A 26,089-nucleotide genomic window follows, 5' to 3' on the forward strand; every position below is an offset into this window, starting at 1 on the left:
TGAGGTTTATAAATGGCTATATGAGATGAGAGGGATATGTTATGCATTGAAATACTGTGCTAAACATTCAGTGCTCACATTCACTCACATTCAACGCTACTTCTTGAGGGTAAATATGCCGTTGTTGATAATAACCACTGTTCGTTTTGAAATTAGGAATGGCTCAAAGCACCTGATAAACATTTTTCGGTAATTAGAAAATCAACTCTAAAGGGTGGTCCTTGTCAAAATAAAACCCTCCATTTATTTTCACGGTTTATATAAAAAAAAAATATTTTTTTTCAGTTTAGGATCCTATTGACCAGTCAGTCCAATAACTATACATGGTGACATCTTCAAAGCAAAACAAATATATATCTCTTTATTTAACTAACATTGTCTGCTTCTATAAGGTAAGTTCAAATTAAACTCAAAAAACTCAACTGATTGTTTAGAGAAGTGCCGGGTTGTGGCTGGTCCTACTTTGGCTGCAAAGACAAGACGTGAGGTCATGGCTGTTCTGTCCACTCCCCATGCTCACAGTGCAATTGGTTACTCCATGCCGTTCCGCAGCATCTGATTGGCTGCGATGAGCATGACACTGATGATGAAAGCCATAGCGAAGGCGCAGATCAGGCTTTTCCTGACACACGTCTGCCGATTCTTCTTCTTAGGATGGACTGAGAGGAATGAAAGAGAAGAGAAATATATATATATATATTTAGCTCCTGTTTTTGCCTCTCATGTGATGGTGATTAGGAATTTAGTCAATTAATAGTTAGTTAATAGATTACTTTATTGACTTCAATATAATGATACAAAATAAAGCTAAAATACAACTTTAAAGGACTCGGTTCACATTTTGGTAACTAGTTTACACTTATTTTCTTGCTGAGTCAGATAACAAGATAGATAAATAAGGAGCTATAGCCAGGAGAGGCTTAGCTAAAGACTGGGAGCAAGGGTAAACTAGCTAGTCTGGCTCTGTCCAAAGGTTAAACAAAGTTGCATTTAGTTTGTACAAACAAAATCGCAACGCAACCAGCAGAGACTCCAGGCTAACTGTATCCCCATTTCCAGTCTTTATGCTAAGCTAAGCTACCAATCTGCCGGCACTTGCTTCATGTTTAGTGCACAGATATAAAGACTGGTATCAATCTTCTTATCTAATTGTCAACAAGAAAACTGTAATTCCCAATATGTCAAAATATAGCAATATACAACCACCTGTTATCACATCACGTGATGACACCTGAGCCACTTAGGCAGTCAAAAGCTTTGAAAGAGCTAGTAAACTTTGAGTTAAAGTAAATTAATTTAAACCTGTTTTTTCAAGGTGCAACTCTGTTCTTTAACCCAAACAAATGTGGATGAACTAGCAGCTAACATTTCAAGTTGCCATGTTTTTTTAATCTTATTTGTGTTTCCAATGTAAAAAATGAATGCATGAGGGGAACAGTCTGGTGTTAAAACTCTATGCTGCAGCAAAAAGACAAGAGGAGTGACGGAAAACCTTTCTGTTCTGCTACCCATCTGTGTGGGCTGAAAGTCAGTTTTCTTCCCCAAAGACATAAATTCATGAGATTGAAAGAGGATAAGGAGTAGAGACAGATGTGTCCTCCAACAGGCCTTGCAGCAAGAACAACAACCAAAAGTTCCTTCTCTGTCAGCCCCCTTGTCTCAGTTTGTTAGAATCACACGCTGCATCAATAAATCAACTCAGAGCTCTAAGTCGTGGATCTTAGAGGGATTGTGAAAGGCGTTGAAGTCCTGATGGACAGGAAGAAGATGGGAGGGAAGGAAGCATGAAAGAGAGAAGTTGGGGATGTGGGAAGAGGGTTAAATGTGGAGAGTAATGCAGCTGTTATTTACAAGAGAGGCTCTTTACCTCCTCATCTCTTCTTTATCTCCCTCCTTCCTACTTATCCTCTCTTTCTTTGCCTTTCTACTGTTTCTTCTCCCTAACTCGTTCCCTCAACACTAGAAACGTTGGGAAAGAGAGTGCCAAGCCAGCAGTTCCTTGATCCCTTCTTTAGCCTCTTAGCTCCTCCTTCACGGTCCCTTCTCTGTTTAGTTTTTTCATTTTCTCCAGGCTGTCTCTTTTTAGGTCTCCCTGAGACTGCAGGCCAGTACCCAATGGATTCATTAAGACTTTCCTTGCTTTCTAGTGTGTTTGATCTGTCTTTACCTTTGTCCTAGTCTGACTTGTGGATGTTTCAAAGCAGAAAGGCAATTTCTAGCTCTGCACCATAACTAACACAGGGTCAGATCCCTTCCCCTCTCCCTCCTATCTGTGCTCCCGCGCATAACCCCCCAACCCCCACCCCCAAATCCTTTTTGTCGGTTATTGGCTGGAACGCTGGAAGACTGTTATGTTTCGTGGTGCAGGTTGGCCAGTTTATTTTTGTTGCCGTTTGTGGAGCCTGGGCTGTCTACAGAGGCCGCGTTTCATGCCATGAGACCTTTAAGATAATAGCCTTTTTGCTCTAGCTCCATACTTAGCACAGATGAGAGTAGTATTGATCTTCTCATCCAACTCTGCAAAAAGTCAAATATATTTCCAAAAATGTTAAATGATTCCTTAAGCAATTTGATTAAGCATACAGTTAGTTATTTAGATTAATGTTAGGAGAATGTTTTGGTCATGGATAGGCCTACATTTACTTAGCTCAGTTTCAAATTACTGTGTAAAATGTCATATAAACTACAATACGAAATTACTTTTTATAAGTACAACAGCAAAGTTTCCATGAGAACAGCTTCCTCACCTCCCTCATACTCAGGGCAGTTCCCTGAGGTTTCATTGAGGCTCTCCTCCTCGGTGATGATGATGTTCTCTATGTCCTTCATTGTCAAGTGGTCCCGGAAGGCATGGAACAGCACCTGCTTCAGTTCATCCAAAGACAGCTGCTGCATGTCAAACTGCAGGGGCACAAGGCGATCAATGCAGAGACAGTCATCAACAACCTGGCTTTATGGGGGGCAGATAAATATAGAAGTATGAGGTGTGAAATGTACAGGCTGCACAAAATTATGCCATGTATGAATTTGTGTTATATTGCCTAAATGTGGTACAGTATGTAAGTAGGAAAGGTGTCAGTTGTAATGTAACGGCAGCATGTTTGCCTACGTATCTCTGGTGCTATTTTTGGGTGTCTGAATCAGTATGCAAACATGGTTGTATGCATTGATAAAGGGGGGTATATGTATGCAGACACAATTTGTTTAATGGATGTATCAATTACAATGGAAATACTGGCACATTTACATCCTTGTAGGTGGTTGTATTCTCAGTTGTGTGTGCATGTTTGTGTTTAAAATGATTAATAAACTCTGACCAATCACAAACTCAAAGTCTGAATCTTAGTCTTTCCTTTGTCTGCCCTTTCAAAACATCATGTCCCCCCCAGCAGATCTTCTCTACAATCCATAGACACACATGCACACACCATCCTCAAACCCACTAGCATCTATGTCCAGATTATTTACCTCACTGACAGCCTCAAATACAATCAGTCGCTTGGTTTAGCACAACAGATGGACATACTGAGACAGGCGAGGCAAAGAGGGAGAAAATAGGGGGTATATATCTAGAGAGAAAGAGAGAGATACTGTAACATGAGAAAAAAGGAAAGTATGGTGAGGTCAGAGAAAATGAGACAAAGTAAGTAGTGGGAGACAGAGGGAGAAAACAGAACTGGCAGACAATTGTGGTAGAGACATAAAAAAGTTGTGATGGTGATGAGGAGATGCTCATTTCTCAGGTCAAAACTCAGGTATTGTTTTTGCACTAGTATCGCGAAAGGTTTAAATTATGCCCAGTTCTATTTATTGGTGTTCAATGTCAAATTACAACACTGCAACAAAACAATTAGAACATAACCATGATATTAGTGCAATAATTTAGAGGTGTGATGGGATCTACAAACATGTATACATACACATGATAAGAAACACGCAAACACCTATTTTATGTTTGCATTAAACCTGGAATATTGAGTCTATTTTTTATGTATTTTGAATGTCTGGTTTTGTGTGCAGTGATGTGAAGCACTGTAATCTGTGTTGATTCCAATCTCACCATTCTTTTTTTCCCCATTGATTTACACTGGACAACAACTTAATCTCAGATTAATCTCCATGGCATGACAATTTCACTTTATGAGGTTTTTAACATTAATATCCATTCACCCAGCCTGCCTATGGTCCCCCATTGGCTAGAAATGGTGATAGGTGTAAACCTGCTCTGCCTTTGAGAAAATTCTCTGCTTTGCCCACCCAGAGCATTTGGCCCACCCATGAGAAAGACAGAGACATCATGGCTTTCAAACGAGCAAAGCATGGCAGTTGGTGAAGGCCACACCCCCACACTCTACCTTGCCCCGCCTCTCTCCTCCTCAATAGCTTTTAAAGCTACAGAAACCGAAATGGCACGTCCTAAGGAAAGCTCATTGTGGGACTGTCTCAAAGTGGCTGTAATTCTGCACCAAGTCTGAATTTCGGGAAAGAGACTTCAGATACAGTATTAGGGGACCACTAAGGCCTATATAAAAGCATCCAAAAAGCAGCATGTCATAGGACCTTTAAAACGGGCATACATTTTCAATAATGATGATTTGTTTTATCTTTATCTAAAATTCCATTTAACTGCTCTGACTCATGCAACCTTGTGTGGCACTCCAGAGCAAAGAAACAGGGAGCGGCAGCTGAGTGGCAGTGGAGGGCCTGGGCTGCTTGAGCTCTGCTCTCCTTCCCAAAGCTGTCTCCGCATTGAATGGATGCTGGGAAATGGAGAAACAACTCTTTGGACTGCAGCCGCAAGACACACAACATGACAGCTCAGAGCAGGAGCACGGAGTATGTGCAATGTTCCTGTCCGTCTGTCTGAGGGGGGGAAAGCCACAGAGGAGCTGCTACCTGTTAGCGATTTCTCCTCCTGCCAGGTCTCTGAAGGACATCGACATCCACGCACACAAGTGCACACACACACACACAAACACAAACACAAAAACACACACACATGCACACCTGTCTGAGCATTTTGCCTTTCCCTGAATGAACCTTATATACGTGATGTGTGTGTGTATTTGTGTGCCTGTGAGTGTGTGTGTGTGTGTGTGTGTGTGTGTGACAGGAAAACAGCAGGGGATCGTGAGCAGTGACCGGTGACATACTGAAGGAGCCAGGACACATCAATCAGAAGAACAGGTGCTTACATGCCGTCCCCCCGACTAATCCTGCCTGGCCTCGTACAGAACAAGCTTGTTTCGTCAGTCGTCCACCTGCTTTGTCTTCTGACCCTTCTCTATAAAGTCACCCATAATGACAACCTGCAAGCCTTGTTTCTTTTATTCTGTACTCACTCTCTCCTATTTCTCTCCTGTCTAGTGGCAGTTGCTGCTGCCGGGGGGTAGTTAGCACTTTCAAGCTCTGTCTCACTTTGTACTAAAGCGCTTTAACTAAAAGGAAAATGTATATACAAAGATGCATACATGTGCCCTACACTGTCTGTACACAAATACAAACATATTATAGTGGACAGATGTTAGTGTAAAATAACAGGGATTTTAAAACAAAGAAAGCAGACGCTACAGCCAATCACAAATGAATAATAGATGAATTAGATCCACAGAAGCCGAATCAGTCACAATTGAATGTGATGAAATGCACTCTGAAGCAAAGTATTCCACATGTGAGGGGCAGAACCCCAACAGGTTATAGACTCCAGGGGCCAGCTATTTCATTCTCTGCTTCCTTCATCTTTCTTTTCAGTCTCTGTTTTCATTGACAACAATACTGACAGAAAAAGCAAAAAAAAAACTACATGCTACTGGTAGAAAAAAAGTGTACCTTGAAATAACTTGACTTGACTTTTGACACAAATGAGTACAGACTGGATGTTAAAAGAGTCATTTGATTTTCACACTGTGGAAATAAACGGACATCAGTAGCTGTCTGGAGAGGCTCACCCAAAATAAATGATGATGAGGTTTTTCAAATGCTTAAAATGACTTAAAGTCAGAGTAATTTCACCTTAGGGTCCTTTGCACCACGTCCTCGAGCCAAACACCCCCAGAAGCTTTTTTCACCTGGATCGAACATTGGGAGAGTTAGCGTTATCAGCTGAATAGCTTAGTGCAGGTGCTAATGGATCCAACTGTGTATTTCGTAAGTTACCCGACTAATAATGCCCAAAATGATACCAAACTTCTACAGTAGTACACATAGGTTATGTACTCATAAAACGATGGATTGGAAAGTTTGTAAGTACACCAGGAGTTTATTTAAAAAACACTTGCCTGCTGGCTTCTGCTCTCTGCTGCTACTGCTACCAGCAGTAAGATGAGTGCTTAGGGACTTCTACAAATTACAACACCAAAAAGAAATACAACAAAAATATGTATTAATTTAATGATTAAATAAGGTAGTGTCTCCAAACATACCTCAATTATAACTCCAGCTAGTTGTACTACAGCCCTTTGACAAAAAAAAAGTTAAATTAAGTAAATATTTTTGTTGTATCTCTTTTCGGTGTTGTAATTTGTAGACGTCCCTAAGCACTCTTACTGCCGGTAGCAGCAGAGAGCAGAAGCTAGCAGGCAAGTGTTATTTAAATAAACTCCTGGTGTACTTACAAACTTTCCAATCCATCGTTTTATGAGTACATAACCTATTTGTACTAGTGTAGAAGTTTGGTATAATTTCGGGCATTATTAGTGGGGTAATGTACAAGATACACTCTTGGATCCATTAGTGCCTGCACTAAGCTATTCAGCTGATAACGCTAACTCTCCCAATATTCGACCCAGGTGAAAAAAGCTTCTGGGGGGTTGTTTGGCTTGAGGTCGTGGTGCAAAGGACCCTAGGGTGAAATTACTCCGAACCATAGCAAAGCATATTGTAGACATAGAGGCAAAGCGCAGCGCTGGCTTATGTCATCATTGCTTCTGGCTTTAGTTGAGCCTTGAAAGGTCAGCAGCAACAAGGTCAAAGGTCATTTTTATCAGAATACAGAATAGAAAATCTGTTTAGAATTATGGTCCCCTACGGGTGCGTTTGACAGCTCTGGGGAAAGTTAAGCTGGAGTTGTCACTTCTTTTCAGCTTTTCTGACTAGATAATTCACATAAAAATGTTTGGATGGAAACATGGTGTTATAACAGTGGTGTGGGTCCTTTTAGGAATAGGTCAGTGCGCAGTCTGTGCGTGTGTGTGGTCGAGCGAGCGAGAGAGAGAGAGAGAGAATGGCGGTGTATGCCTTCAGAGCAGATAGGTGTTGGCGATCGGTGCAGAGAAGACTTTTGCAGCAAGCTATTTAAAAACAAATCTATGTGCAACAAAGCGATGTAGTTTCAGCAAACTATTTGGAGATGATTGACAATTATTTGCCAACGACTGCTTTATTTCGATGGGGAGCCATTGTAATTAACAACATGGAGGTCTAGTTCCAGAGCCAAACACAACAGCACCGCTGTGTGGCATAAAATAAACAGATATCAGCATTTATCATGGGGTTGACTCAATTTCTCTGTCTACATGTTGTGTCAAATGTTCTTAAGCAAGAACCCCAAAACTGCTCCTGATGTGTGTATCTTTTAAAAAAAAACACATCTGCCAAGACTAGACACCGACAACAGCACTTTTCAGATATCGTACAACAATAGAAGAGACCTCTGCAAACCTCGTGCCTGCAGTCTCTTGACGCAAACCTTGTTGTGATATTGGCAAACAAAATAGTTGTTTTCCCTGTTTAGGCACTGTAGCTTCATTTGCAATGGAAGAATGGATGCTCCCTTTTTCAAATCTAATTTACTGACTGTTGGCAGAAATAAGACAACTTGAGTCAGGAGTTTTTCAAAACAAATATCTAAATCCCGAGCTTTTACTCAGACCATGCTACAGTGGAAACGTGTTTTTTTTTTAGACATTTCAATGGTATACTAAATCAAACAAGCATGATACAATCATGTGGACGCACAGAGGAAAAACAAACAAAACAAACTCTAGTCTACCCGAAGAAGTCAATCATTATACATCTCACTGTGTGAGGATATTATCTGAACATACTGAACTAAGTCATTATGGGCAACCATGATGTGCCTCCTTCTCTTCCATCTTTTGCTTTTCAAAACAAAGCCTCTCCCTCTGGGGTGAAATACACACACACACACACACACACACACACATACACACACACACACACAGTGCAGCTCCAAATGTCCTAGAGACACACTTCCTCCCACCATTTCATTCCCCTCCTCCTCCTCCTCCTCCTCCTCCTCCTCCTCCTCCTCTCATCCTATATTCTTTCGCTCTACACTTTCATTTCTTGCTCCCTCTCTCTCCAGCCTCTTCCGTCTCTTATTTTTCCTTCTCCTTCCTGTTTTCTTTTAGTCTGTCTTTCTCTTTGTGGGAGGTGAACATTTTAAGTCACCCCTGAGACTAGCACTGTCTGCGACCTTCATGAATCACAGGCTCTTGTACCTCTTCTTTCATTTTCTCCCACTCTCCTCCTTTATGGGTTTCCTTTATATTCCTGTATCTTTATGTGGGGCATCCCCCTGCACCACCAACACCACGCTCTCCATCCCCACATATTGTCCAGCTTGCCTCTCTATTCTTTCATCTCTGTCAGCTTTGCTGGCTGGCACTCTGTAGTCCCTATTGCTTCATCCCTCCTTAATAGATACAATGTGTCTCTAAAAGTTGTTCCACTTCATATGATTTAGGAAGAAATTATCGTCTTATGACTTCTGATGTTAAATCCCAAGTTTCTGATGTGTGAATGTCATAGATAAATGTTTTTAAATGATACTTCCTGAAGTGATTGCACAATGAAATCTAGGATAAAGAATGTCTATGTAAATGTGGCCCAGTATGTGATTGTAACCTGAAACACACACACCTCCTCATTTCAGTGAGTCACACTCTAAATGTTTCTCCTCTCATTTGACTCAAGAAAAGCAGAGAACAGCTTCCTGAGAGCTGTCACCCTGCTCAACCAGCCATCCTCACACTCAATCCCCTCTCTACACACACACACACACACACACACACACACACACACACACACACACACACACACACACACACACACACACACACACACACACACACACACTCAAAACCCTGCACTTTTCATTATAGTCGCATGTCTTACCTAAGAGGCAAAAAAGCACTCTGAAAGCAGCACATATTCTTTCCAAAACAATTTTCAAAAACAGAACAAGTAGGTTAAAAAACATGTAGATGAGCTGCAGCCTTAATCACCACTGAGCCCAGTTTGGACACTTGAAAGCACACATGCTCAGTCTTTCCTCATTCTGGGGCACATCCCTGAAATCTTTATTATGGTAATACCCTCTGCAACACCGTGAATGATAAACACACACATAACCAAACCCCAAAACATACTCACATAAAGAAACACACTCAATTCTCAGCAGGTCTCTTTTCCTTTAATGCCAAGCGTCGAAAGAAAAAAAAGTCTCTGTTTTTCAGAAGAAGCAGAAGGGGGGCCTGAGAGTGTGTGTATTTTTGCACTTATGTGTGTGTTTGTGCAGAGTCCCTGCAGAAACTAGGGTTTATGCTTAAGGATGTAAGACTTGATTTGACTGCTGAATTGCACAGTGCGAGGTGAGGCAGAGTTAGTAAGAGGAGGCGTAAAGGATGTAACTGGTAAGTGATAAGGATTGAGAGTGATGATAAACAGACTCCAGCGTCAGGAGAAGGAGGTCTTGTCTTTCACCTGCCAGAAGATGTTGTCGATGGTGTTGCCCAGGAATCCTTCTCTGTTGTCAGATGACAGCAGTTTGGGCCCAAGTATCGTCATGAACTCCTCGAAGTCCACCTGGCCGTCCCCTGCAGGCACGCACACAGGCAGACAGGCACACAGGCACGCAAGCACACACACACACACACACACACACACACACACACACACACACACACACACACACACACACACACACACAAAGAAGACCACAAAGAAGACAAGAAAATCAGATACACACACATAGGACGGCGGGCAGACAGGAGCTAAATAATGCATTTTATGCTGAAGTTTATTCGCTTGCCGAAACAAAGAAAAGCACCCTGTGATAGATCAACAGATGGATGTGCCCTCATCCGTGACAAACACCCATGCATTATCAGCACTAATTCACCTTTCAAATAAGGTGTGTGCACCTTTGCGAGTGCACATGCCTGTGTGTGTGTGTCTGTGTGCGAGCAATTGGGGATTGTTTTTGCATCAAAGTGACAATTCAGGGGACATTTCACAATTGCATTTCACAATCGCAACTTGTAAGTGTTTGCATTATGCATTCTACTGCTGCATGTTTTTAGAGATAGCAATCAACAGCCAGCGTCCCGTGGAATTAATACTCAATGATCATCTCCACAACAGCATGTCTTTAAACTGAGTTACTGCATAAACTCATTATACTCTATAGTGCAGTGTTCTCTAATGTTCTATTTATTATTTGCTATAATAAGTAGCATATCAGAAGCATTAGATGTAACCTGCACAAGTCTCAGTGCTGCTGTGTTTGTATTGGTAACAGGATAACACTTTATTTTATGGGTCTGTAATTTCTGAATAATTCTCAAAAAGGTCCCTTCAATGGGACAGGGAAAATAGAGAAAATATTCAATTGGTACTCTTGCGAAACATGAATGAATTCTAATGAATTACTGTATAACATAGGGAGTCTTTTAGTCAGTGCACAGCAGGCCAGCTGAACATGCGAAAATGTGAAATCTGTCAACAGACAACATGCAATTCACACATATATGGAGAATAGAGTTTTCAATTATATTTACTTGGGTTTGAATGGAGCACTTCTTTTAAGGGAATTCCTTTTTCCCCCCGTAAGATTAGTGCCAAATTACATAGTTCTTTCCAGGAAACGTCTTGGAAATTACTAGGAAATTGCAGATTAAGCATTACCTACAGTATATTATTAGTATCAAACAGCATCAGAGAACTGTTCTGAAACCTGACTGCAGTTTCTCAAAAATGCAGCTTTCAATTAACATAATAGAATATTATATTTTAAGACTAATTTGACTCAAACCTGAGGGAAGGATAAGAATATAATGCCAGAGATCAGTGGATTAATATTATTGAAAAGGGGATTTAATGGCATAAAATTCATCATCTGAAGTACTGTACCGATAATAATAGACAGTCTTAACCTAATTTTGACAGTGACTGCTGTCGTTGATTTATGACATTGAGATGATAGAATTCAGAGGTGGAGGACTTTAAGAGAGATACTGTCCCCTCAGAACAAATGGCAGCGCAGTTTTCAGATGGTCAGACTACTCATGGAGGCAAAAGCAAAAAGCTTTTAGCTTTGACCTTTGATATTTACCACGAGCTGTGGAATCAGGAGCAGGCAGATAAGAACCAGTTAAAAGATTGACTTGGCTTATTTGTGATTCAGGGACTGCTTAGGAGTAATTGCAATCCTCTGTGGATTTACAAATGGAGCTGGAGTAGACAGGTTCTCTCTTTATTGTCTCCAAGGGAATTTTGTTTTTTTAAATTGACCACCTGCTGCTCTTAAGGCAGTTTAGAAACAGTTTTGCAGGAACATTTTGAAGGAGACTGTAACTCAAAATCTAATTTTACTTCAAGTAAGAGGCATTACATTCTATGTTTTTGGCATCATTTAAAAGTGTTGTTTTATTTATAGCACATCAAAATTTAACACAGATGAATATTCATACAGCTTGCTTTCATTGGAAGGAAAACAACACAGACACAACAACTAGAAACAAACATTACACACATGCGGTTTATGTTAAACAGCCTTTTTATGAAAAGGTTCACTCTGTGTGATTGCATGTATGCTTTGTGCATGCACCCAAGTGTGTGTCCTTATGTATTGCCTCACCATCCATGTCGAGTCTCTGCATGATGATGGCCAGCTCCACTTCGCTGGGCATGTAACCCAGGGAGCGCATGGCCATGCCCAGCTCCTGTTTGGAGATGAAACCATTCCCATCACGATCCAGAACACGAAACGCCTCACGGATCTCTGCACGACAAACAAACAACATATCACTGTACATTACTGTCTGTCTGCCTTCCTCTCTTTCCTTCGGGGAAATAAGACACATTTTACTGTTAAAGATCATTTTGGTCAGATTTCATCCGGTGAGTATTTAATCAAATGTATTATATATACACACAAACAGAAATAGTTAGATAAGCTGTATATTATGCAATTAGTTTGATACTTGAGACAAGGTTGGCATGTGTGGTGTAAAATGGGAATATATCCTTAACTTCTCCTTTGCTTTTAATTCATTTTCTTGTTTTCTATGTGTCTTAAAGGTCAGGGACACATCACAGCAGATTCAAGTATCTGTTCATTTTTATTCTTTATTGCCATTAAAAAAGTGTCTAGTCTCATTACCTTGTCTATACTGCTTGTTACACTCAGAGCTGTATAGTAACGAAGTAGAACTACTTCACTACTGTACTTAAGTACTAAAAGGCTGTATCTGTACTCTACTGGAGTATTATTTTTTTCTCCTACTTCCACTTTTACTTGAGCACATATTTTCAATGTGTTTAATACTTTTACTCCAATACATTTTTTATGTGCTGCATTGTTACTCGTTACCGTTGTGAATGCCTCACACTACGGAGACTGTGTAGGTTTACAGTGTGTGTAGTTACGGCTACGTTAGTTGTGTACAATAATTACGTAAGTTATTATATAACTTACATTATTTTAATTACGGTTGCCCGTTCAGAAGTCAGAGACAATGTAAGTTTGTAGTCTTTCTATTTAGTTATTGTTGTAGCAGAGTAATCTATTCCTGAGTTGTTTCAGTCTGAGGTGAGTACTGAATGTTAACCGTTTGACCCTGTGATGTGAAGCTGTTGATCTGTATTTTGCTAGCTTGCTAACTTTCCACAACATCATACATTTTATTTCAGTATTTGTTAACAAGTGATTAATAACCCATATATACCCATATATATATATATATATATATATATATATATATATATATATATATATATATATATCAGATAATAGTAGTTATAACAGCCGTGACATTAATGTACCTTTTGCGGTTTATTTCAGAAACTTTCTTCATATCCAGCAATGTACAGCTTGTGACTTAATACCAAGTAAAAAGTTGAACTCCAACAATATGATATTCAAAATTTGACTGCTTTCTTTAATAACTACATAACACAATACTTGTACTTTTAGTTTTAGTACTTGAGTAGTACATTTTGAAATGAACTACTTGCAATACTTAAGTACAAAAAATGTTGAATACTTAAGTACTTCCACTTAAGTGTTGTGCTTAAAGAGCACTTCAACTTCTACTCAAGTCACTTCTTTGATAGAGCACTTGTACTGTATGGGTCTCTAGTACTTTATACACCTCTGGTTACACTACAGATGTTAAGAAGACTCAACGACAGCAGCATTGTTCATTTGTTTATACACTGGAAATGACATGTGTTATGTTTACATTTTCTTGCAAGGAGTTCTTGTGGTTGTGTGAAGGCAAAAACAGTGTGATGTTGTCACAGCGATGAAAAACCTCTTAGGGAGGAGGACGGGGTGGTTTGGCCGTCAAACTATGTGAACGCAGTTTGCATCCTGTATCTTACCTCCATTCAGCACTGGTTTCTTCTAAATCATTACCACAATCATTCCCTCACCCTAAAGTAGTTATAATCATTATTTCTGTACCAACAATGGATTAAATGACTATTTAGACTTACGTAAAAGTGAGCCATCAGATGGTGTGAGTGAGAATGACTAATCCATCAGATGAAATTAATGAACAGATTTTAGCAGGTCTGTGTACAGTGCACAAAGATGCTTCCCTGGTGCTGATAACAGGCTTTCCCATTTACTGGAAGTACTGCAGCCTTTCTCTCAGACAAATCAAGGTGAGGGGGATCTCCCACTCTCCCTCCCGCCTCCTTGTCTTTCTTACATCTTTATATACTTATTGTATTTTACAAACCCCAAGGGACCTGTACCAATCCCTCCACAGCACAATATCCACCAGCAGTACCAAGAGCTTTTCCAACTCACTCCTCCCACTTGAAATGCTTCCTTCTAACTTGAAATTGTCAGTAAACACACATTTTTCATGAGGCATTTATCTGTTGCATCAGAATAACTCAAACCTCTGAGGACCTTCTTACAAAATACTCTGGTCAATCTCCGACTAATGACCTGTCAATCAGTTGGCACTCTGTGAGCGGAGGCGGAGCTTTGGGCTGGGGTAGGAGGTGGTCGAATGTATCGACTTGATAAAGACAGCAGAGACAGGACAGACTCTGCGAGTCTTTATTCAACATCGTCCCAATCATGAAGAGTAACAGCCTGCTGCACAACGGAATTGAAATCACAATTTCCCCAAGACTAATCATTTTCCTCTTGAGGTGGTTCGGGCATCTGGTAAGGATGCCCCCTGGGCGCCTCCCTAGGGAGGTGTTCCAGGCACGTCCAGCTGGGAGGAGGCCTCGGGGAAGACCCAGGACTAGGTGCAGAGATTATATCTCCAACTTGGCCTGGGAACGCCTCGGGATCCCCCAGTCGGAGCTGGTTAATGTGGCTAGGGAAAGGGAAGTTTGGGGTCCCCTGCTGGAGCTGCTGCACCCGTGGCCCGACCCGGATAAGCGGACGAAGATGGATGGATGGATGGATGGATGGATGGATGAATAATCCTTTTCCTACCTTAAACAATACATTTTTAATGAAGTTCATCTCTCCCTGTCTCTCTCAGGCTGTGTGTCATTAATATTCTTGTCCTGACATGCTACTCCTTCCTTCCTCTGTGTAATAAGTCTGTCTCAGATCTGCCTTCTATGAGTCTTTGCTCTGTCAGATGCGTGAGAGAGCCGAAGTTTAGTCGCAGCCCCCATATAAGCCTGTAAATATCCCCGACGGCTGATAACTAGACTCAGGCGCCGAGCCACTGCCTCCCTTTTTCTCTCACTAAATAAAGTGAGTATTAGAGGCGAGGGATTGGGAATGAGGGCGAGCGTGCAGCCTCCCAAACAAAGTAAGATGTATTTGTATGCAGCTCAACAGTAAGGAGTACATTTAGAGTACGAATGAGCTGGTCCTTGATTTATTACTGTGCAATGCTGGTGTGTCTGTGTGTGTGTGTGTGTGTGTGTGTGTTTGTATGAGCATGCAGCTCTGCCTGTTTCGACTGTGTATTAAGAATCTAACACCCTAGAACTGTACATGTTCTCACTGTGATTGATGAAACGCCTTACAACCAAGAAAAGGATAGTAGCAATCCAACACAGGGGTGATTAACTACCCTTCTATCTGCGCTAACAGATGATCCTAGAAGAACCTTCAGCATCTCTCTGAAGTGGGATTAGGAGTTTTCAAATGCTGGCAGCAAACACCACCGATATTTTGTCCACATCAAACAATTCTATTGGTTGCGTTAGATCTGTGTCTGACAGGGATTAGAAAATGCCTCATCATGATGTCTGGAGTGGAGTCCAAATTCAATTCATATAATAGCTACACAGGTCCAAACTATTTTACCCTTCCCGCTGCCCTTGACAAACAAAACCCAGACAGAGGCCAACCGGACTAATGATGGTGAGATTTTTTTTTTCAGCACACCAACACAACTGTTTTAGCGAACTGGGTTGAGTTAAGTTGTGCACAAGGGACATTGGATTAAAAGATTTATGCAACAAAATACTTCATACCAAAGCTCATTCGAGCAAACTACAATAGGCCACATGTATAAACACAAACAAACAGAAACACACTCTCTCTGCTCTCTGTCCTAGCTCGGTGTCACAATCAGCTGTTTCTTTCCCTTCAAACCAACCCACGACTGAAGTATATGCACTCATTGTAGAAGTCTTGCACGTGTGAGATTATGATATAGGATAGCTTATAATCAGGACCCAAATGCAATGACGTACAATATGCTTCAGGATCCCTCAGCCTGCGGTCAGTCGTGCACTCACTAAACACACACACTGTATAGACTGTATGAAAGTAAAACTCATATGTGTCATTTAAGCCAATTTAACCCTTGTGTGGTGTTTGGGTCCGTGTGACCCGTTTTCAATGTTTGCTAAAAGAAAAATTATGTTATTTATTATTTCTTCTAACTCAAACTCATTGGCCTTGGCTCATTTTCTGTGAAGAACATAAAAAATAACTTATTTTCAATGACTGCACATGGTACACCCCCCCTACACATAACTATTACATATGAGGTGTTCGGGTCTACTGGACCCGAGTGTATTTAAATTTAAATGTAGGTGCTATAAAACTATGTTGTCTTTTTGCACCTGCTATTCCCACACAAAGTTACATAATTGTTACATTTCAAGCACTTTCACCTGTTCTGATGTTCTAAGAAATAAGCACCAATAATTATCAAAAATCTTGTTTCTATTTTTTTTTTTTTACCTTTTTTATAATTGAATTTCCTTGTTTTCTCACAAAAAACGAAAATGATCATATGATCATAAATGTGATCTCACAGGGGTAAATGGCAAATATGAACCATAAATGATGTATATATCATTGGTAATTGAGCTAAAGTAAACATCTGTTAAGTATTTTTGCATAAATTGTTATGGCTGTATTGATTTAAAAGCCTAATAATGTGGAGGGTCCACCAGACCTGGGAACATTGTCTATGTAACAAAAATATGAACATCACACAAGGGTTAAAGGTCCAAATATTTCGACATATTGTATAGTGATGCTTTGTTCTTGAAACTTTTCATCACTCAAGTACTGTACTTAAAGCTCTGGTGCGTAGTTTCTGTCGTCCTCATGAGGGATTCTAAGTAATGACAACAAAACTGTTGGCACGTCCACATGATACAAGCCTTCCTTGATCGTGCTTGTACTTTTTACTGCATTACATTTATTTGATAACTTTACTTTCCTGACTCAGATTAATAATACAACAGATAATCAACAAATATATTATGATATTATCATATCAATAACTTTATTGAACCCCCAGGGGAAGTTCACAAGCTACCCAGCAGTATATAAGTAATACATAATTTAAAATATAGATTAAAATTAGCCCCACATTTACTAGCTTCTATATAAAAGTGATGTACACATTAATGCTTCAATAATCACCATACATGATTCTGAAATAGGCCATTCTGCAAAATGAGAACTTTTATCTTTGGTACTTTAAGATTTTTTTTTTATGCTTATAGTTGTGTACTTTTACATATTTTAAATCCATGACTTTTACTTGTTACAGAGTATTTTTGCACTGTGGTATTGCTACTTTTACTTGAGTGAAGGATCTGAGTACATTTTCCACTACTGCAATTAAGCCCTTTTAAATTTAATTGAACTGAAAACCTGCAGTTTGTTACTACTTGGGATTTATTTTCTTAAGTCTGGCCATAAATTATGATACATTTGTAGCCTATTCACCAAAAGCTATAGGAAATATGCTTTAAATATGTCCAATGAGGCAAAAAGCACAAGCAGTCAGATCATCATTCAGGTTGAAAACAAGCTGACAATGATGCCAGATTAGATACCACTTTATTTGGAGGTAACACTGAAAGTGAGTGCACCTGTATTGTAATCCCTAATGCTAATGCACAGGAAAACTGCAAGTGTGCACAACTACGGTGAGTACTTTAGGTCAAAGTTGCATCGTGAAGTCGGTCTGTATACTGTGATGGATGTTGGCAGTTTAAGTTGTTGTTTTACTATCTGCCTTTATTTTTTCCTTCAAATCCAACTTGACTGAGAACCACTTCAAATAATAGGATTGATCATGCTTGGATATTTTTTTAGCAATGTTGTCACATTCCCATATCTCAGGAATTACTTTGGTATGTTATCATAGCTGATAAAACCAAAGGCCATAGCTACGAAAATAAAACCCATGTTGTAATAAACCATACTCTTCCTGTAAACATAAGGGTGCTGTACCAGAAAACACCCACATGAGTCCTTTTTGAAGTGATCATATTTAGACATTTTGGTAAACTTTGGATTTATTAGCCTAGAGATTACAAAATAAATGAATAAATAAATAAAAGAATATATTAAAAAAACTGAGCTGCTATCTAACGTGTGTTGAATGTAAAACAACATACTTGTGTTTTAAAAAGTCTATATTCAATACAGTGGATTTCACTCATGATTTTGGTTGTTTACAGAGACAACATATGGCATTACTTTAGCTCAAATTGTCAAAGTGCAGTTTTGTTTTCATAAAAATCTATTTACCAAACAGGCTGTTGTGAGCGCTGGTTGCATCAATTTTCATGTGTGATGGATTGAAAACTTGAATAAGGAAACCAATATCAATACATTGGTGTCCTAATCAGGCCTATACATATTATATTTCTGTCATTCTGAGTCCTGTAACTGATTTTATTTCCTAAGCAGCATAATTGGAAACCATTGCATCCATTCAAGCTCTGACAGAATGGCTAAATGGAAAAATCTTTCCCCGGGAGAATTGAGGCGTTGTAAACAGCATTGTTCCAGTAGTGAAACATGAATTGCTAGTACCTCACACTTTACTTTGCGCCCCCACCACCTCCCACCCTCTCTTTCTCGCTCTGAAGGCACACTTACCTCCCAGCTCCTCTGTTGAGATGCTGGTGAGCTGGAAGGCTTCGCTGCCCTCCGTCAGGGAACTGCTCAGGTAGTTGTCTGGATAGAGCAGGCCCGCCCGCACATGGTGGAATGGCATCTTCTCCCTGCAGAGCACACGCACACAGAGACTAAATAAACATTGCATGTGAGTGTGTGAGCGAGAATACTACAGGTAAGAGGGATTTGAGTTTCAGTGTGTGCATGTATATTCAAACCCCGACTACCACCACAGTCATGAGCCATTTTTAGAAACACAAGCTCCTGTGGAGGGAACATTGTTCCCTCCACTCTGCTCAGAAACCACTGTCTCCTTGTGGCAGAATCACAGTGATAAATTATGTAAGCACATTATAATTCAATGGAGTCATAAAAAAATATTCTACTGTTATTGTTCTGATAAATACCATCAGAGTACAATAAGGAACTCTATTATCTAGCGATCATGCTCTTGCTGTCTTTCTCCTGCTTGTTCTTTTTGACCCCCCAACACCTCACCAATATACCTGCATGGCTTGTTGGGGCATCAATCAGCCATGGCCCCTGCTGTCGTATGATCAGAGCGATTCTCTACTTTGATTCATGAGAGTTGCCCGTCTGAGTGCTTTCCCAGTGTAATATTTTGACACTGGCGATATGCTTCATGTACGATTCCTGCCAATAGTACATGCTGAAGTGTAGAGGTAATGGAGAGAAAGAAAGATAGGGAGGGAGGAGGAGATAAAGATCCTGGGAGTATTTCGTGAGCATGCCGCTGTCAGACAGAAGAGTGGGGATGTCTCTGTCACAGGAAACACAGTCAAAGTATTAACCTCTCCTCTCCTCTCCTCTCCTCTCCTCTCCTCTCCTCTCCTCTCCTCTCCTCTAAAATCCTTTTTAGACCTTTGTGGATCAGAGCCAAGGGAGAAACAAGACACAGAGTGAGCGTGATGACAAAGACAGTGTAAAAGGTTAAGAGCCATGGGACAGGTGTAAGTCTGCTCTGGTGATCTGTAGAGGACACCAGGTGTGAAAATAGCTGTGTGTATGAGAGAGATGGACAGCAGACACAGTGTATGCGTGCAGGAAAGTGTGTATGTGCACATAGTTTGTGAGCTCTAATGAAATACACTACCAGTCAAAAATTTTAGAACACCCCAATTTTTCCAGGTTTTTATTGAAATTTATAAACCAATCAATTTATAAACCAAAATTGATTCTACATTTTTGACTCATCAAAGTAGCATTCTTTCTACAATGGAAATCAAATATTCTTCAGAAAGTTTTTCCCAACTCTGTTGCAGAAGTTCCCATAAATGTGTGGCACTTGTAGGTTGCTTTTTTTTCACTTTTCTGTCCAGTTAATCCCAAACCAGCTCAATGGGGTTTAAGTCTGGTGACTGTACTGGCCACTCCATGTTTTTAAGCTTACCATCTTGTTCTTTTTTCCTAAGGTAGTTCTGGCATAGCTTGGACTTATGTTTTGGGTCATTATCTTGCTGTAGCATGAACCCCTGACCTACTAGGCGCATACCAGAGCGTACTGCATGGCGCTGCAAAATGCTGTGGTAGCCGTTTTGGTTCAGGGTGCCTTTCACTCTGTACAAATCACCGACCCTGGATCCAGCAAAACAGCCCCAGACCATCACGCTTCCTCCTCCATGTTTGACAGTTGATGTCACACACTGAAGAACCATCCTTTCACCTACTCGACAGCGTACAAAAATCTTGCGTGATGAACCAAAGATTTCAATTTGATTCATCAATCCATAGCACCTTCTTCCAGTCTTCAGTAGTCCATTGACGATGTTTCTTGGCCCAGGCAAGCCTCTTTTTCTTATTCTGACGTCTTAGCAATGGCTTTCTTGCTGCAACTCGACCTATCAAACCTGCAGCTCGAAGTCTTCTCTTTACAGTTGAAACTGAGACTTGCTTATTACGACCACTATTAAGCTGTGCTTGAAGCTGTTGTCCTGTGAGCCACCTATCACGCAAGCTGTTGACTCTCAGAAACTTGTCTTCTGATTCTGTTGTGGCTTTGGGTCTGCCAGACCTCTTCTTGTCAGAGTTCCCAGTTTCTCAGTGCCTTTTGATGTTGAAGAATACTGTACTCACTGACACCTTGACTTTCTTTGCAATTTCTCTGTAGGAAAGACCAACATTCTTAAGTATTATGATGGTCTGTCTCTCTTCCATTGTTAATTGCCTTTTTCCCGCCATTTTTATAGCAACACACTAATTTCTGCAGTACAATACTGTTCACATTTTACTGCTCACGAGGGTACGGTACCACAGTGTGTTCCAACAATACTTTTATACAAACAGAGGGGGTTGTAAGTAATCCAGACAAGTTGGAACACCTGTGGGAATTGGTAGCACCAACTTTCAAAGCTTGATCAACCTCCATTGCTGCAGAACAGCTTTACATTGTTTACCCATTTCTTGTTCCCTGAAAAAGGCCTTTTTGTAAAATACTGAAATGTACATTATTTTTCAGTTTTGGGTAACCTTACTTTTTTTTTAACCTCAGGCAGTTCAGCACTTACCTTTGTACCATTTCAAGCTATTCATTGGACTTGAACTGCTAAAATTTCCACAAAAAAACAAAAAACACTAAAACTTCTAAACTTCTAAAACTTTTGACCGGTAGTGTATATTCTTCAATCCATCTGGTCCTAGTTCTACTCTTTTCCTACCTGCACATTTAACATGTATCTGTTTTGCAGACTGAGTCTCAGGTCCCAGCTGCTTTGATGGATGATGTTAGCAGCTTTACAGAAATGTTGCCGTGTAACTGACATGGAGTCAGTTTGCTGACTTCTTCAATAATTATCACTTATGGTTGCATTGGCCACTGTTTAAACGCATGTCAATATTATTAACAATATTTTCACATTAATTAATTAGACATAATTCATTTTAAGATTTAATTAAATTAATAAATATGATCATCACTGAGGAGATTGGCAGCCCCTCTACTACATTAAACCCTCTGTAGTCTCGCTTTGCCAGACCTTCCTCCACTGCTGCGGAGGAGAATCTGGCTAGTCCACACAGCATTCCAGGATGGGAGGAAAACGTGCTCTGGATTATTGCCATTTCTTTAAACCAATCACAATCATCTTGGGTGGTGCTAGGCACCGGGAAAAGCCACGGTGCTGCTGCCTCTGGAAGGAACTTGTTTTGGTGGAACGTGTACGTTCAAAGGTTGTTTAGTCGTGCAACAGAAAACTCAGATTGGACAGATAGTCTAGCTAGCTGTCTGGAGTTTAAAATGGCAACACAAAGGAAGCCCAAGGCAACGGATATCCAGCCTAAATGAGTGAAATCTGGCTGAATTTCCGTCGGCAACGGGGCATCCTGGAAGTGGAACGTCGAGGATATAGACTAAACCCTCTGTGGCATCAGGTTTTTTTTACAACACAAAATGACACAAGAGGCCCTTTTCTTCAGTTTCCCACAAAGGCAAATAAAACAACTGAAAGGTTGACTGAAAAAAAAAATCACATCACAACACATGTTAAAGTAATGGACAGTAACATTTGACAGGAAGCAACAGGTTCATATGAAATGCATGACTACCAAAATGAGAATGGTAGAGACAAATTAGCCTATGCATCATATTTCACTTATTATATATTATTTTGTTGTTTATTTTTAGCGGTGACTAATTGGGCCATCAGGTGTGCCAGTGCACATGCATATACTAAAGTAAACATGTTGGGAATATGTGTATACTGCTGTTTAACTTAATGTGTTGGCATGCATGAGCAGAAATAGCAGATTTATACATGTATATTGTAAGTATGCTGACATATATACAAATAAAGATGTGTATTTGTACATGTATTTCTGCAACAACAACAAAAAATAATGAATACATGTCAATGTTTAAATTCCTATGGGTGCATTAGTGCATGCACGTCTGTAAGACAGATGTTGGGAACATGCATGTATATGAGATGTACGTACCATTGTTATGTTTATGACCAGGTAGCAGTGGTGGGAAGAGGAGGTAGGTTTGTATTTACATTAAGATGAAGTTCGTCAATATATTTTAGTGATCTATGGTGCATATACAAGTGAAGATATTCATGGAAATGACTAAAGAATTAATCGCAAGATTAAAAAAAGAGTCACAAGAATAAATGATGAACATTTAATGGCTGTTAAATAAGCCACAGCCGGCTGAAATCCCCAACTCCTCAAACTAAACAGGACCCAGCAATTATTTAATCAGTGGACAAATTAATAAGACATATGATGTGAAATTAATATGAGAATGTATTTTAACAGTCCATCTGCTCTCAGAATTGTTTCACTGACAGAAACACCGACTCACTCGTGGCAAAAACCAGCAGAGACACATACACATACATCAAACTCAGTCACCTCTCTCTTTTTTCTACCTCTCTCTCTCACTCACTCCCTGTTTTTTTCCCATATATTTTTGGATTGAGGTTTTTCTACTTGTGAAAATACAAACTGTTGTCACAAAGACGGGCATGAGAGCTGACAAGGACCAGCTTTAGCAGAAAACCTCCATCTGATAAGCCTCATCGCCTGGCTGAGAGCAGTAAGAGGAGTGTCAGAAAGACAGACTGACAGGTGAAAAAGAGAGAGCGAGGATGGGGTGCAAAGGGGATGAAAGGAGCAAATGAAAGCAGGCTGGCTAACAGTGTTTGAACTGTGGGGTCACCCGCACTCTAGGGAGCCGAGTTTCAAGTCTACAGAGTAGTGATCATAACACATTTGAGCTCAGACTGGAGGGAAGAGGCTGAGATGAAGGGAACAGGAGCAAACTAAGCTGGGAATAGGGAGAAAGGAGAATCATGTTTTTTCCTCACCTCCCTCTCTCCCCATGAAGAGGAATGCATTAGCAATGAATGGCAGAAAAGAGCTGAGAGGGCCCAACAATATTTTTCCCCAACAGGGGCGCATGCACAGTGCTTCTAACACAAGAAGGCAGCCAAGACAAGACAACATGACAGCCTTATTCATTAGATCAAAGGAAACAGGTTGTTTTACTACTGCGGCAACCACAGATAAACCATCAAAACTGTGTGATTTAACTTCATCCAAGGACTGTGATGTGCATGGCATGTGTTAGCTGACCAGGCAGACTTCAAGATAAATCAACAAATAATTTTTCACTTCAAGCCACTAAAATGACAGTTAGCTCTCCATGTCTTCTCCAATCTGGAGATAAGGCCAGCCTGGGCCTGACAAAAATAATGAGAGACCACAGTTGATATGTTGAAGCACCACTGTTGGATAAAGATAAACACCAACTCTGTGATTTGTCAAACAGACCACAAAGCCAAAAAAAACAGACAGCAGGCACATCTTACACTTCAAAGAAGGACATGCAACAGGCAACCAACAATAAAATGGCTTCTTACTAGATTTGCAGCTAAATCAATAATGAAAACAATTAATGGAAATCAAATAACTAGCTCTCTTTACTGTCTCTGTTCAATGTCACATTGTCAGTGTCCTCCAGAAGTCACCTTGGGCAAAGACAGACAGCCTCCACACAGCTGTGATATCTGCTGTCTCTCTCTTACCCATCAAGGCAGTACTCTAAAAACATTTCCTCAACAGAGGCGCTGGATGGGCTGCCCATTTTGTCGCCTACAGCCATCTCTCCCGGAGGTCAACCTGGGTCATACAACACGTTCTGTCTGTCCCCACCACCAGCTGCTGCGCCAATTGAATGTCTCTGGTACTTCACTACTATCACCGCGAGGAGATGTGGACGTGTGCGCCCTTGATCTTCTGTCCAGTGGTCTGAACCGAGACTTGTTGGATGTTACCGTAAAAGAGTCCCACCCGACCGGAATAGAGTTGGACACCCGCGATGGTCTGCCACAACGCGCGCATCTGCAGTAAAGGTAGCGCAGCTGGACTCACACCGCCTGATGCTCAAATTCGCTGCTATATGTCACCCACATTGCACCGAGAATTGGGTGTCTAAGAATACAAAAAAACTTAAAAAAATAAATAAAAAAAAAAACACTCATGCGCGCTACCCTCCCAAATGCTCGCACTCACACTGAACAATACCACGCACGTCCCCCCGGGGCATCGGATGATGAATGTGAGGCAGGTGACAGATTTGGCCATCACGCTTTATGACTGGGGAGTTTTAGAGCATCTGGCAATGAGAATACAATTGGGCTTTAGACTGCAGCCAGTCCCCATTTATCAGAAGCAATATGCGAGCTGCTACAGCCTGAGTGAACAGGAGAGCGGTTGATAAGCCACAAAGCATGATGTATAGTGATGGAGTGCTTTACGTCCTACTGCGTGTTTAGACAATTATACTGTAATTACACTTATAACGCGTGTGTGATGGACCTATAATCACCTAATTACACCGATCAAACCCACACAGTGCGCACTAACGCGCGCGACGCACGCAAACAGCTGGAAAGACAGGAGCAGTTGAAATAGTCGGAATGCAAAGAGACACATAGCCTACATAATTTCGTTGTCAGCCATTAAAACAGCACAGCTCATAGACTGTCAACACGAACATAGAGGTCTATTTATACACGCTCGCGCACAAGCACGCTCCGCACATTTACACTGATTACAACAGGTGCAGTCGCCTGCGCGGCTCTGCGGCCATCAGCGGGACCGACGCATGGGCGGTCGGTCGAGGTAATCACCTTGATCACCTTTAACACACCAACCCAGAGGTGGCACACTAATTAGCCGTCGGGGTATAGCCTACCTGCCTTTGAAAAGATTGGTCCCCCGGTGTGAGATTCACCCCGCTCGGTTAGAACACCGTTGGCGGAGATGCTGAGGGTCTTTTGAATTGCCAAGATGTGTTTAGTCTGTTTGCATCTGCCCTGTGCGCTTGAGGAGTCCGTCCGACAGCCAAAGATAGACTCATGCAGTCTGTGTGGGACCTGCCTCGGGGATTCACCAACGTGTCATGTGCTGCACACTTTTTAGATAGTTGTTTAAAAAAATATCAACTGGTTAGATGAGGAGGGGTAGGATGAGGATGATGGTCGTGGTGGTGCTGCAAGATTTTGTCCGTTTTAGCTGAAGCCAAGACCCACATGAATGGCCTCCCATCCGTTTTCTACATCTCACTTCTCATCGCCATATCTTGAGAATTTGGGATGAAGCAGTTGGTAGGAGTGCCAAATCTTCGTCCTATCAGCTCGCCCAGACGGACGCCACCCAGCCGCCCACGGGTCTGGGTCTAACAACTGGAGCTGGTGCTGCTGCTGTTGCCGGTCGCCTCTAATAAAATAATAAATCACGATTTAAATTCAATCTTCTCTGTCAAATCAACACGGGATGATGCCCGGTGAAAGCTTTGAGGGCAGATCGGTAAAACAGCGGAGAGATGGGAAAGGCTCTCCAGACGCTCCCGGTGCATGTATCTCGGCTACTCCAGGTGACAGATTTAACCTATTTATCGGTCCAGTCCGGTAAGGGAGGGGCCACATGGGGGCCACGGCAGCAGAGGTGCGA

General features: G+C 41.0%; 1 protein-coding gene across 1 annotated transcript; it reads right to left on the reverse strand.

Annotated features, from left to right (window-relative positions):
- Positions 1 to 531: 531 nt before the first annotated feature.
- caln2 (calneuron 2) lies at positions 532 to 25,465 on the reverse strand. Its single transcript, XM_028596319.1, has 6 exons — positions 25,332 to 25,465; positions 18,596 to 18,720; positions 11,882 to 12,025; positions 9,727 to 9,839; positions 2,748 to 2,901; positions 532 to 659 (listed from the first exon to the last, which is right to left on the reverse strand). The coding sequence occupies exons 2-6, from the start codon at positions 18,711 to 18,713 to the stop codon at positions 532 to 534; spliced, it is 657 nt and encodes a 218-aa protein (XP_028452120.1). The 5' UTR covers positions 18,714 to 18,720; positions 25,332 to 25,465.
- Positions 25,466 to 26,089: the final 624 nt, after the last annotated feature.

Source organism: Perca flavescens, chromosome 13, assembly GCF_004354835.1.
Source record: "Perca flavescens isolate YP-PL-M2 chromosome 13, PFLA_1.0, whole genome shotgun sequence".
In the NCBI taxonomy this organism is placed as follows: domain Eukaryota; kingdom Metazoa; phylum Chordata; class Actinopteri; order Perciformes; family Percidae; genus Perca; species Perca flavescens.